At 67.1% G+C, this 13,564-nt stretch overlaps 1 protein-coding gene across 1 annotated transcript; it reads right to left on the bottom strand.

Moving 5' to 3' along the window:
• Positions 1-112: 112 nt before the first annotated feature.
• ITGA10 (integrin subunit alpha 10) lies at positions 113-13,462 on the bottom strand. The gene is made up of 30 exons (XM_054806317.1): positions 13,312-13,462; positions 12,572-12,683; positions 11,500-11,597; positions 11,277-11,359; positions 11,052-11,166; positions 10,844-10,971; positions 10,228-10,376; positions 8,862-9,012; positions 8,530-8,695; positions 8,331-8,404; positions 7,953-8,097; positions 5,573-5,721; positions 5,331-5,474; positions 4,969-5,172; positions 4,694-4,824; positions 4,218-4,384; positions 3,983-4,125; positions 3,778-3,885; positions 3,603-3,688; positions 3,390-3,531; positions 2,942-3,034; positions 2,787-2,863; positions 2,578-2,661; positions 2,373-2,457; positions 2,178-2,291; positions 1,986-2,081; positions 1,778-1,891; positions 1,559-1,654; positions 1,334-1,447; positions 113-1,238 (listed from the first exon to the last, which is right to left on the bottom strand). Exons 1-30 carry the CDS (start codon positions 13,361-13,363, stop codon positions 1,179-1,181), a joined length of 3,480 nt encoding a protein of 1,159 aa, XP_054662292.1. The 5' UTR covers positions 13,364-13,462; the 3' UTR covers positions 113-1,178.
• Positions 13,463-13,564: the final 102 nt, after the last annotated feature.

Genomic DNA, 13,564 nt, shown 5'->3' with positions numbered 1-13,564 from the left:
GTTGGAAGAGGTGGCCGAGGGGGAACGGGGAGGGGGGGAGATGTCCTCACGGGGTGGCTGTGAAGGGGTTTTCTGGTGAGAAAAATTGGTATTTTGGCACTGGAGGGCAGTGGTGGAGCCGAAGGGGGAGCGGGGAGGGGTGACCAGCGGTTTGAGGCAGCGGTGTCGTCCCTTCTCCGGGGCTCGTTCCTGGAAAAGCAGCTCGTGCGCTGCTGCTGCGTCGCCGACCCCCCCTCCCTCGCTTACAGCACCAGGACCCCTTTCCTAAACGGCTCTCGGCCGCGTTGGTGGGTGACAGCAAAAGGGAAAAATGCTTTAACTGCAGCTCCGGCCTCTTTTGAGCGGTTTTGCTGGGTTTCTCTCGCTCTCTTTCCCCGTTCTTTAGTGTTTCGGGCTCCCCAAAGCGCCCTGTTTTGGGGGTGCCGGGGGGGGTAACGCCAGGTTTCTGCTCCTGGTTCCTCCCTTCGCACGTGGTGCCCGCTCAGCCCCCAAGGGCCTAAATTCTGGAATTTCTCCCCCCTGGGAGAATTCTGGGGACAGAATTCCAGGCAGAAGCTTCCCGGGAGTCTCACGGCCCCGAGGCGGCATGGCTCTGCAGGGCGGGGGGGAGACGCAGGGCCGAAGGGACCTGGGACGGGGGGGACTTGGGGTGTCCAGCAGCCGTGCGCACCTTCCCCCCCATCCCTTTATATTTCCTGGCTCTCCCTGGTGTCGCTCCGGAGCGTTTCGGTGGGGGTTTTTTCCAGGGAGGGGGAAGCGTTTTGGGTCCTGGAGCATCCCCAGCCCCGGGTGGCGGCAGGGATGCGGGCAGAGCACGGCGGCGGGTACCACACGCTCGAGCGGCTCCGGGGAGGGGGGGCTGAGCTTTATTGGTGGAGCTGCTTGTTTCAGCCCGGTTGGTTCCCACTTTTCCCCACCTCCACAATCACCCCCAAGTCCTTCGGGTCAAACCTTGGGGGGGGGGGGGGGGCTCCTTCGCCCCGATGCCAGACACCCCCCCCCCTCCCGACCTCACCTGGCTGCATCCGTGTGCCAGCACAATCTCCGCAAGGATGGAGCCGAGGCGGGGGGGGTAGGGGGGTGGCAGAGTCCCGAGCCCCTGGTTGTCCCCAAGGATGGGGAAGGGACGCGTCCGTCCCTTCCTGACGGTGCTGGGCTCGAGGGGCCACCGCCCGCCCTCACTGCTCCTCCTTCTCCTCCTCTTCCTCGGGGAGCTTCTTGCGGGTGAAGAAGCCCAGCTGGGGCGAGAGGGAGAGGATGGAGGGGAGCGCGGGGATGGCGGGCAGAGTGTGTGTCCGTGTCCCCCCCCAGCCAAGCCCGGTCCCTCTCTCACCTTCCACAGGCAGAAGATGATCAGCGCCAGGAGCAGCAGCCCCCCCAGGATGCTGCCCACCAGGATCCAGAGGGAGACGGGCACCCGCTTCCCCTGGATGATTTCAAGCACCGTCTGCGGAAAAAAAGAAGGGGCCCCAGGGAGCAGGCGGGGGGGGGGGGGGGGTCCCACAGCCCCGTGCCCTGGGTTTGGGGTGCAATGGGGGGGCTGGGGGGGGGCTCCTACCTCCCTCTGATGTGCCCCTTCCTCCAGGACCAGGATGCTGCTCGCCGGGACCCCCAGCCAGGCCGTGCTGACGACTCTCACGCTCCTGAATTTCGCCTGAGGATGGGGAAAGGGGGGGTCAAGCCGAGTCCCCCCCACCCCGAGCTCTTTATCTCCAGTTGGGGGGGGGTGGGGGGGGGTGTCACCCTTCCTCATCACCTCGACCCCCCCGCCCCTCACCCCACGGAAGAAATCGTTGTGGACGGTGCGGAGGATGTGGATGGAGACCTCCCCGCCGCGGTCCAGCCGCCCCAGCCGGCAGCTCAGCTCCTGGCACCAGGCGTTGCCGCAGTCCTGCGGGGATGAAACGTGGGGTGACGCGGTGGGGACCACCCCCTTTCACCCACCCCCAAACCCCCAGCTCTGGGGGTGTCGCGGCCGTGCTCACCAGCCTGTCCACGTGCAGGAGGTCTTCGGGGTGCACGGGGACCACCGTGGCCGTGCCCCACGGCTCCTCCGAGGGGGTCTGCAGCACGCAGGTAGCCTGGGCAGGGGGCGAGGAGCCAGGCTCAGCGCCGGGGGGGTGCAGGGACACCCCCACACCCCCTCCCAGGACCCCCGGCACGGGCGAGGGACTCACGTTGTCGGCCAGGACGCGTGTGACGGAGAGGAAGGTGGCGCGGCGGTAGCCCAGCGCTGGCAGGGCCATGCGGAGGGTGAGGTTTCGGACGGGGTAGCACCCAAAATTCTGCACCTGGATGGGAGGGAGAGCGGGGTGAGCCAGGACACCCCCCCACCCCCCCCCCCCCCGCTCTGCACCCCTTTATCTCCTCACCTTCACCGTGGTCTTGAACTCAGGGCCGGGGCCGTGGGGGAAGGTGCCGAGCGGGTGAACCTCGTAGCGGCGCAGGGTGGCATCGCTGCCGGGACGAGAGCGGGGTCGGATCCTGCCACCCCACCGCCTCCGTCCCCAGCACCATGAGCCCCCCCCGCCCCCCCCACCACCCCCATCTTTGCCCCGCTCCCCCCCCCAGCCCCACCTGGAGAGGAAGAGGTCGGGCTTGTAGCGGATGGGGGTGGAAAGCCGGACCGCGTTGTCCTCCGGCGTCATCTCGGTGCTGTCGCTGGACGGGGGGAGACGTGGCCGTGGGGCGCTCGGGAGGACCCTGAGACCCCCGCCCCTGGACCCACCGCCTCGGCCATGCCATGGGGTGCAGCCCCCCGCCCCTCTGCCCCATCCCGCTCCTACCTGCTGGCCTCCAGGGCCACCTCGGCTCGGTCGAGGAGGACGGAGCAGCTGAACTCCAGCTCCAGGGTGAAGGAGACCTGGGGACGAGTGGGGCTGTGAGCGGGGTGACACGGGTGCACGGGGGGTCCTGGGGGGGGGGGGTCCTGGTCCCCTACCTTGGCCAGTGAACGGAAGACGGGGTAGCCAACGCTGCAGAGCCGGCGGTGACCGGCCAGCGCCGTGCACTCCAGCTTCACCGGGCTGGTGTCCTGCGGAGGGAGGTGGGGACGTCACCTACGGCCGGACGGGGACGGGAGCGCGGGGGGATGGAGCTGATGGGTCGGGGGGGCTGAGCACCGGGGTGAGGGGCTCTATGGGGCCATGTGGGCCCCCCCTCCCCAGCTCCCACCTGGGGTGGGTTGGGGGACCCTCACGGATCCCCATCTCCCAGATGGAATGGGGATGAGGATGGGCGAGAGGGGCTTGGTAAGACCAGAGAGACCCCCCCCAACCTCTGTCCTGGGGCGGGCTGGGGGGGCTGTACGGGGTGGGAAGGACTGTGATGGCTTGGATGGGCTGGGGGGGTCCACACAGGTCTGGGGGACCCCCCCCATGGCCCCGTACCTGGAGCGTGAGGCTGGAGAAGTGGAGGTTGCTGGAGAAGCGGAGCAGCAGGCTGGCGTTGTAGGCGTTCTCCTCCTTGTTCTCCAGGACCACGTCCACCATCAGCTTCCTCCTGCCCTTGCGCAGGACGTGGGGGCTCTGCCTGCGGCGAGGGCGGTTACAGCCCCGGGGCCACGGCTCGGCCCTGGGGACACCTCGGGGACACCCCCATACCTGGAGCCCCCCATGTCCATGGTGGCCCTGAGCACCAGGTCGGTGACGCACTCGTCATCCTCCCCGCAGTCCTTGAAGAAGGGGATCTGGAAAGAGCCGGGGGTGATCCCGGTGCCGGCAGCACCTGGGGGGGGGTGGGGGTCCTGGCTCTGGCCAAACCCCCTCCAGCACCCACCAGTTTCTGGATGGTGGTGGGGGACGTCTCATCCAGCACCGGCCCAGTGGGTTTGGCCATGGCCAACGTCACCGTGAAGCTGAGGGGTCGCAGATAGTCCGTGGTGTCCTGGGGAGGACGGATGGGGTGGGGGGGGGCTCTGTCAGCCCCCGGTGCTGGGGGGGGGGGTGTGGAAAAGGCCAGGGAGGGCCCGGCCGCGGCTCACCAGGACGTGGAAGGGGACGCGGAGGCAGCTCTGCCGCCCCAGCGAGACCTCGAGGTGCCGCCGCAGCAGCCGCCGGGCGCCCGAGTCGAAGGCAGCCCGGGCTGCCGGTGCCCCCTCCTCCAGCGACACGTTGTACCGGAGCTCTGCGGGGTGGTGGGGGGGTGTCAGTGCCTGGGGGGACCCCTGGGGCTGGGGATGCTCCAGGGACGCCCTTCCCCGAGTCCCCGGCACCCACCGATGTCCCTGTCCCGCCGACCACGGGCGCGGGTGGTGGCGCGGAAGCAGATCCTGGCCCGGAGGCAGATGGCGCCGGTGCCGCCGCGTTGGCAGCTCTTCTGGATGACGCTGATGGCCGGGGGCTCCACCGTCAGCGAGGTGTCCACCTGGACGATCTGGCGGGAGCTGGCAGCGGGGGGACAGTGTCACAGCCCGGGAGGGGTGGGGGGACACGGGGACACACACACACACACACGCGCGCGTGCGGCTCTGTGTGTGTCCCCCCCCCCGCCCCCGAATCCCACCAGGATGCTCACGGCGATGTTGACGCCCACCCTGGCGCCTTCCCCAGGCTCACCTCCTCTTACGGCGAGGGGAAACTGAGGCACGGAGGAGCCCCGGAGATGCCTGAGAGCATCCCGCCGGGCGCGTGGCCCTGCAGAGCGTGGTGGCCCAGACCCGTCCCCGTCCCCGTCCCCGTCCCCCCCCACTCACCGCAGCAGCACGGCCGCCCCCTGCGCCCCCACAGCCAAGTCCACCAGCCCGTCCCCGTCCAGGTCGAGCTGCCCGTCCACGCTGCGGCCGAAATAGCTGAGGGTTGGGCTCAGCGCCGCTGCCTCGATGCGCTGGGGAGGCGAGAGCACGGCGAGCAGTGGCTTCGCTGCTGTCTCGTATAAGGTTGTGCTCAACATCAGGGAGGACCCCCCCCACACCCACCCACCCCAGATGGCAGCGAGACCCCCCCCAGCCCCCCTCCGGCCGCATCTCACCTGCTTGTAATGGGGCAGGAGGGTGCCCGGGGCGCCGTGGTAGACGTAGAGAGCGCCGCGGTGCCCGTCCTCCAGCGGAGCCCCCACCACCACGTCATTGAAGCCGTCGTGGTTGAGATCCGGCACGGCGGCCAAGGCGTAGCCGAACCGGGAGTCCTGCGGCTTCTTGTCGGCGTGCAGGGTGCCGGCGGGGGCCAGGAGCCGCTGGGGTGGTGGTGGGGGGAACGGACAGTGTGGCTCTCGGTACCCCACGGTGCCGGGAGGTGGTGGGGGTGGGGGTGCACATCCCCCCCCAGCCCCGCCGTGTCCCCTGACCCACTGCACCCCCCCCCCCCCCCCCCGCAGCCCCCCCGAGCCCCCACCTGCCCCACTCTGTAGAGGTACACCCGCCCCGTCTCCCTGCTCTGGGCACCCAGGTACATGGGAGCGGCCACCAGCAGCACGTCGGTCACCGCGTCACCGTCCACGTCCAGGGCACACACCTCGCTGCCGAAGTAGGAGCCGATCTGCCGGACACAGCGGGGTCGTGTGAGGCTGGGGCGGGTCAGTGTGACCCCGGCCCCCCCCCTGCTGCCCCCCAACCCCCCCCCCCAGCAGCCCCTACCTGCTCCCCGGTCAGCGCCTGGGCCACCGTCACGGTCCCCGCGGTGCCCAGCTCGAAGAGGATGACCTTGCCCTTGTGCTGGAAGCGAGGGGCCCCGGCCACGTACAGGCGCTGCCCCCCCGGCAGCCGCAGCGAGGACACGGCATAACCTGGCGTGGGGTGCCCGGGTGTCAGCGAAAAGCCTGGCCTTGGGTGCGCCATTGCTCGGCCACCCTGGGTCCCCAGAGCACCCAGCATCCTTGGGGCACCCAGCGTCCTTGGGGCACCCAGCGTCCTTGGGGCACCCAGCGTCCTTGGGGCACCCAGCATTCCCAGAGCACCCAGCATCCCTGGAGCACCCTGTGTCCCTGGAGCACCCAGCGTCCTTGGGGCACCCAGCATCCCCGGAGCACCCAGCGTCCCCAGAGCACCCAGCATCCTTGGGGCACCCAGCATCCCCAGAGCACCCAGCGTCCCCAGAGCACCCAGCATCCTTGGGACACCCAGCGTCCTTGGGGCACCCAGCGTCCTTGGGGCACCCAGCATCCCTGGAGCACCCAGCATCCTTGGGGCACCCAGCGTCCTTGGGGCACCCAGCGTCCTTGGGGCACCCAGCATCCTTGGGGCACCCAGCATTCCCAGAGCACCCAGCATCCCTGGAGCACCCTGTGTCCCTGGAGCACCCAGCGTCCTTGGGGCACCCAGCATCCTTGGGGCACCCAGCATTCCCAGAGCACCCAGCATCCCTGGAGCACCCAGCATCCCTGGAGCACCCAGCGTCCTTGGGGCACCCAGCATCCTTGGGGCACCCAGCATTCCCAGAGCACCCAGCATCCCTGGAGCACCCTGTGTCCCTGGAGCACCCAGCGTCCTTGGGGCACCCAGCATCCCCGGAGCACCCAGCGTCCCCAGAGCACCCAGCATCCTTGGGGCACCCAGCATCCCCAGAGCACCCAGCGTCCCCAGAGCACCCAGCATCCTTGGGGCACCCAGCATCCTTGGGGCACCCAGCGTCCTTGGGGCACCCAGCGTCCTTGGGGCACCCAGCATCCCTGGAGCACCCAGCATCCTTGGGGCACCCAGCGTCCTTGGGGCACCCAGCATTCCCAGAGCACCCAGCATCCCTGGAGCACCCTGTGTCCCTGGAGCACCCAGCGTCCTTGGGGCACCCAGCATCCCCGGAGCACCCAGCGTCCCCAGAGCACCCAGCATCCTTGGGGCACCCAGCATCCCCAGAGCACCCAGCGTCCCCAGAGCACCCAGCATCCTTGGGGCACCCAGCATCCCAGGACCACCCAGCGTCCTTGGGGCACCCAGCATCCCTGGAGCACCCTGTGTCCCTGGAGCACCCTGTGTCCCCGGGGGCACCCAGCATCTCCAGGGAACTGAGCATCCCCGCTTTCCCCCCACGCCCAGGAGACTGAGCACCCCATTTGTTCCACATCCCTGGGTGCTGAGCATCCTTTGGTTGCTGAGCATCCTCAGTCCCCCCCTGCATCCCCAGGGCACCGAGCACCTTTGGGTGCTGAGTATCCTTGGTTTGCCTGGCACCCCCGGGGCACCCAGCACCCCTCAGTTGCCAACGATCCCCCATTTGCCCCAACTCTCTGGGATACGGAGCATCCCCAGTTCACCCCAAATTCCTGGGACACGGAGCATCCTCGGTTCACCCCAAATCTCCAGGACATGGAGCTCCCCCAGTTCACCCCGTATCCTCGGTACCCCAAGCACCCCCAGTTCACCCCATATCCCTGGTACCCCGAGTACCCCTGGTTCACCCCATATCCCCAGAGCACCCCCAGTTCACCCCATATCCCTGGTACCCTGAGCATCCCTGGTTCACCCCATATCCCCTGAGCACCCCCAGTTCACCCCATATCCCCCAAGCACCCCCGGTTCACCCCATATCCCTGGTACCCCGAGCACCCCCGGTTCACCCCATATCCCCAGAGCACCCCCAGTTCACCCCGTATCCCCCAGGCATCCCCAGTTCACCCCGTATCCCTGGTACCCTGAGCACCCCCAGTTCACCCCATATCCCCCAAGCACCCCCGGTTCACCCCGTATCCCTGGTACCCTGGGCACCCCCAGTTCACCCCATATCCCCAGAGCATCCCCAGTTCACCCTGTATCCCTCGAGCACCCCCAGTTCACCCCGTATCCCTGGTACCCAGAGCACCCCCAGTTCACCCTGTATCCCCCAAGCACCCCCAGTTCACCCCGTATCCCCCGAGCACCCCTGGTTCACCCCATATCCCCTGAGCACCCCCAGTTCACCCCGTATCCCCCGAGCACCCCCAGTTCACCCCGTATCCCTGGTACCCAGAGCACCCCCAGTTCACCCTGTATCCCCCGAGCACCCCCGGGTCACCCCGCGCCCCTCGGGCCATCCCCCCAATACCCAAATAAGCCGCGTGGTTCTTCAGCTCCAGCGGGAACTCCTCCTCGAAGGCTTTCCGTGGCGGGACGATGCGGCCGCGCCGGCTCTCCTCCAGCACGGCCCCGTCCCAGTCGTAGGCTCCCACCGTGCCGAAGAGGATCCCGTCCTTGGGGGGAAGCGTGTGTCACGCCTCGGGGACGCCACGTGCGCGGCGATGCCTCACTGTCCCCAAACCCACCCCCCCCCAACCCGGATTGTCACCTGCCCCCCCCCTCCCGCCCCGTGACGGGGATGCACGACCCCGGGATGGGCTGAGGATTATTTTCCACTTCTGCAATCGCCGCTCTCCCACCTCCGGCCCTTCCCTGGGCCGAATCCTGCCCGGCACGGCAGCCTCACCTCCAGGAGGTGGATGGAGAAGCCGATCTGGGACATCTCCAGCTCGAAGGAGCTCTCGTTGTACCCGTGGGTGCCTGGGGAGGGGACGGGGCGGGGGGGGGGGGGGAAGGAGATGCTGTTCCTCCAGATGTGGTTCACAGCTGGTTTTGGTTCTGCAGCCCCACGCCGGGGGCCGGGGCCGGATCCGACCCCACGTCACCTTCCAGGCTGAAGATGCGGTCGCCCAAGGCGTCCACGATGTCGTTGAGGGCGGCCTCGTCGGTGACGTTGAAGAAGTATTTCTCATCCGGGTCGCTGGCGATGTACTTGATCTCGCGGATGAAATCCTCGGGGTCCTGCTGCCGGCGGAGGTAGTGCCCCAGCACCTGGGGAGAGGGGACCCAGCGTCGCCCGCGTGGACGGATCCTGACCCCAACGCAGCCAGGATGGAGGGTTCCCCCGGCCCGGCACAAAGGGGGAACGGGGAAACTGAGGCACGACGCCGGCTCCCGGGGGGGGGGGGCGGGGAGGGAGGGTGGCCGGGGCGCTCACCGCGATGGCGTAGCGGGTGACGTTGCGCTTCTCGCACTCCGCCAGCGCCTCGGGCAGCTCCTCGCCGTCGTGGGACTCCCCGTCCGTCACCACGATCATCAGCCGGGTGGCATCCGCTCGCCCGCCCCGCTCGGGGCTGAAGGCTTCCGTGCTGCCGGGAACGGCGGGCGGCATGAGGCCGGTCCGGACCTCGACCCCAATCCTGATCCCGACCCCAATCCTGATCCTGACCCCAATCCTGATCCCAGTCCCAACCCCAATCCCAGTCCCAATCCTGATCCTAATCCTGACCCTGATCCCAACCCTAACTCTGCTCCCAATCTCGATCCCAACCCTGATCTCAATCCCAGTCCCGATCTTGATCCTGATCCCAATCCCGACCCGGATCCTGATCTCAATCCTAATCCCAATCCTGATCTCAATCTTGATCCCACTCATGACCCTGATCCCAACCCCAATCCCAATTCTGACTCCAATCCCAATCCCAACCCTGATCCCAATCCCAATCCTGACCTCCGATCCTGCTTCCGATTCCAACCCCGATCCCAACCCCAATCCCAATCCTGACCCCAGTCTCAATCCCAACCCTGATCCCAGTGACAATCCCAACCCCAACCCAATCCCAGTCCCAGTCCCATCCCCAACCCCAATCCCAACCGTAATCCCAACCCCAATCCCAACCCCAATCCCATCCCAATCCTAATCCCAACCCCAATCCCATCCCCAACCCCAATCCCAACCGTAATCCCAACCCCAATCCCAACCCCAATCCCATCCCAATCCTAATCCCAACCCCAATCCCATCCCCAACCCCAATCCCAACCGTAATCCCAACCCCAATCCCAACCCCAATCCCATCCCAATCCCATCCCCAATCCCAACCCCAACCCCAATCCCATCCCCAATCCCAACCCCAATCCCATCCCAATCCTAATCCCAACCCCAATCCCATCCCCAACCCCAATCCCAACCGTAATCCCAACCCCAATCCCAACCCCAATCCCATCCCCAATCCCATCCCCAATCCCAACCCCAACCCCAATCCCATCCCCAATCCCAACCCCAATCCCATCCCCAATCCCAACCCCAATCCCATCCCCAACCCCAATCCCAACCGTAATCCCAACCCCAATCCCAACCCCAATCCCATCCCCAATCCCATCCCCAATCCCAACCCCAACCCCAATCCCATCCCCAATCCCAACCCCAATCCCATCCCCAACCCCAATCCCAACCGTAATCCCAACCCCAATCCCATCCCAATCCTAATCCCATCCCCAATCCCAACCCCAATCCCAACCCCAACCCCAATCCCAACCCCAATCCCAACCCCAATCCCAGTCCCAGTCCCGGCGCGGGCGCCCACCACGCCCGGCGGATGGCGAAGGCCGTGCGCGTCTCCCGCCCCTCCTGCCGGCTGATGTTCTTGGCCGCCTCCACCACCTCCTGCGCCGTCCGGTACCGCCCCAGCACCCACTCGTGCACCGCCCGCTCCCCGTACTGCAGCACCCCCACCTGCCGCGCAGACGGGGCGCTCAGCCGCGGGGTCGGCCCCGCGCCCCAAAATGTCCCGTCCCCCGTCCCCCAGTGACGCCGCGGGGACGGCAGCGTGGCCCTGGGGACAACGGCGCTGCCCCGGGGACGATGGCGTCGCCCCAGCCATGTCGGCGTCACCCCAAGGGTGGCATCACCCCACGGATGATGGCATCACCCTGGGGACAACGGCATCGCCCCGGGGATGACGGCATCGCCCCAAGGGTGACATCACCGCAGGGCCGGCGGCGTTGCCCTGGGGACAATGACATCGCCCCAAGGATGATGGGATCACCCCAGGGATGATGGCATTGCCCTGGGTACGATGGCATCATCTGGGGGACCGCATCATCCCTGGGCATGGCATGGCTCTGGGGACACCGGCACAGCTCTGGGGACACCGGCATGGCCCTGGGGACACCGGCACGGCCCCGGGGACGTCACCTCACCTGGATCTGCCCCGGGCCGATGAAGAACTTGCTGAGGACGTTGCTGAGGAAGTTCTGCACCTCGTACCAGGGGTAGATGCTGTTGGAGCCGTCGAGGACGATGACGATGTCCATGTAGGTGGAGCAGCCTGCCAAGGGGGACGCAGCTGACGCCGACGCGGCACATCGTCCCCGGCACGGCGCGGGCTCCGCAGCCGCCTCCACTCACGCTGTGCCGTGGGCGCGATGGTCCCCACCGGCCGGAGGTCGCCGTCCAGCCGGGCGCAGATGCCGGTGCTGAAGACGGAGGTGCCGCACGCCTGGGACCAAAGCGGGGCGCAAGCCTGGCCGGGGACGGGGGGGGGGACACAGACAGACAGAGGGCAGGGGCTGGGACCCGGCCCCCCCGCGCCCGGCCGTGCCTCAGTTTCCCTCCGGGGGAGGCCGCTCTCACCACGAAGCCGCCGTCCTTGGCGTCCAGGAGGCTCATCCCGAAGTGCGCGCCGGGGAGCGGGGAGAGCCACGGGGCTGCGGCCCCTCGGTGCCACGGACAGAGAGATGCCGGGGGTCAGCACCGGGGTGACACACCCCCCCCCCCCCCCAAAACACCCCCCCTCCCCTCCCCCCAACCCGCAAACCCCGCCGCGGCCGCCCACCCCCGCAGGCCGTGGCGGTACCGAGGTTGGCTTTGGCGCACGTGGCGTTGGGGGGTCCCACGCGGCACTTGTAGACGTCGCCTTGGCGGTCGCCGTCCCAAGGGGCCCCCACCAGCAGCCTGCGGGGGACGCGCCAGAGTGAGGGGACGTCGACCGGGGTCACCGGCACCACCCCGCGCCGGCTCGGCCGCGGTATTTTGGGGCGCAGTGCCAAAGCCTGCACACCCCCGCTTCCGCCACCGGCCCCGGGCTGCCGGCGGTTTCCGTCCGTCCGTCTGGCTGGCTGGCCGGTCTCCCTTTGATCGGCATCCCAACCGCCGGCACGGCCGCCGGGGCCCCCCTGCTTTTACCAACGGGACCCTCGTTTTCACACGCACCCTGCACCCCCCCCCCAAGCCGTGCCGGGGCAAAGCACAAATCCACGGTGAACCCTAAAACCCCATTTCTGCCCCCAGAAAACGCTGAGGCAGCTTTGCCACCGGGCTCCCTGCCTCAGTTTCCCCTCTGTGCCTCAGTTTCCCCTTCCCCTTCTCAGTTTCCCCTTCCCCTCCTCAGTTTCCCCTCTGTGCCTCAGTTTCCCCTTCCCCTCCTCAGTTTCCCCTTTCCCTCCTCAGTTTCCCCTCTGTGCCTCAGTTTCCCCTTCCCCTCCTCAGTTTCCCCTTCCCCTCCTCAGTTTCCCCTTTCCCTCCTCAGTTTCCCCTCTGTGCCTCAGTTTCCCCTTCCCCTCCTCAGTTTCCCCTCTGTGCCTCAGTTTCCCCTTCCCCTCCTCAGTTTCCCCCCCGTGCCTCAGTTTCCCCTTTCCCTCCTCAGTTTCCCCCCGTGCCTCAGTTTCCCCTTCCTCTCCTCAGTTTCCCCTTCCCCTCCTCAGTTTCCCCTCTGTGCCTCAGTTTCCCCTTCCCCTCCTCAGTTTCCCCTTCCCCTCTTCAGTTTCCCCCCCGTGCCTCAGTTTCCCCCACCCAGGACATCCCAAGCTGTGCACCCCCCTTCCCCTCGCCCTGCCCCACACGTCCGCCCCACGGGATGTGCTGGGTGGGTGTGGGGGGGGTGTGGAACCCCCCGGGTGCCCCCCCTGCCCCCCGTGGGTGCCACTCACCACCTCTCCCCGCCGTCCGCCCGCTGCAGCACCTTGTAGCCAAACTGGGCTTCGGCCGGGCCGTGGAAGAGCCGTGGGCGGCTCACGTCGACGTTGAACCCCACGCACAGCCCTGGGGGGGTGGGGGGGGGGGACACGGGGGGCCCCGACCCCGGGTGGGGAAACTGAGGCACGAAGCCAGCGCTGCCCGCGGTGGTGGCCCCTGGCCTCCCCGTGCCTCAGTTTCCCCACGGGCAGGGCAGGGCGAGGGCCAGACACGGGCCGGGCACCCGGCGCCGACCTCCCCATTGCGCGGGGTGAAAAAAAAAACCCAAACCCTTTTTTTGTATTTTTTTTGCCCAAAATGTAGAGATTTTCCCTTATTTTTTTTTTTTTAAGTTCCTCTTGGTGGGGTTTGGCTCCCTTCCACGCCGGCACCGACCCCCTCCCGGCCCAGCGCGGGTTTTGGGGTCCCCCCTCCACCAGCAAAAAAGCCAAAAATATATTGCGGAGAGGAAAAAAAGACCAAAACCGGGTGGTTTTCCCCCAAACCCCCCCCCGACCGACTCAGCCGGGGGGGGGACACATCCACGCACCGCTGAGCTCCGGGTTAATGGGTACCCAGCTCGACACCAGCCCCCCCAACACCGCAGCATCCCCAAACCGCCACCAATTCACCCCAAAACAAACCCAACCCCAAACCCCCAAACCCCCAAACCCTTCTTTTTCCCAAATCCGGCTGAATTTTGGGGTGACATTACCTGGGAACAGGACCAGCACCGCGAGAAGCCACCAGCACCCACCACCCTCCATCGTCCCGCCGGAGCCGCCGGCTCAAAGGTTACTCTGTCTCCGTACGGGATATATATATATATATTTTTTTTTTTCCTCTCTTTTTTTTTTTTTTTAAATATATTTTTTTTTCCTCCTCCTTCATCTTCAATTGGCTGCTAAAAATAAACAGCCCGAGTGTGGTTTTGGGTGGTTTTTTGGTGTTTTTTTTTTTTTGGGGGG

Source organism: Grus americana, chromosome 29 (genome assembly GCF_028858705.1).
Source record: "Grus americana isolate bGruAme1 chromosome 29, bGruAme1.mat, whole genome shotgun sequence".
Lineage (NCBI taxonomy): Eukaryota > Metazoa > Chordata > Aves > Gruiformes > Gruidae > Grus > Grus americana.
This window is presented reverse-complemented; position numbering and strand designations above follow the sequence as displayed.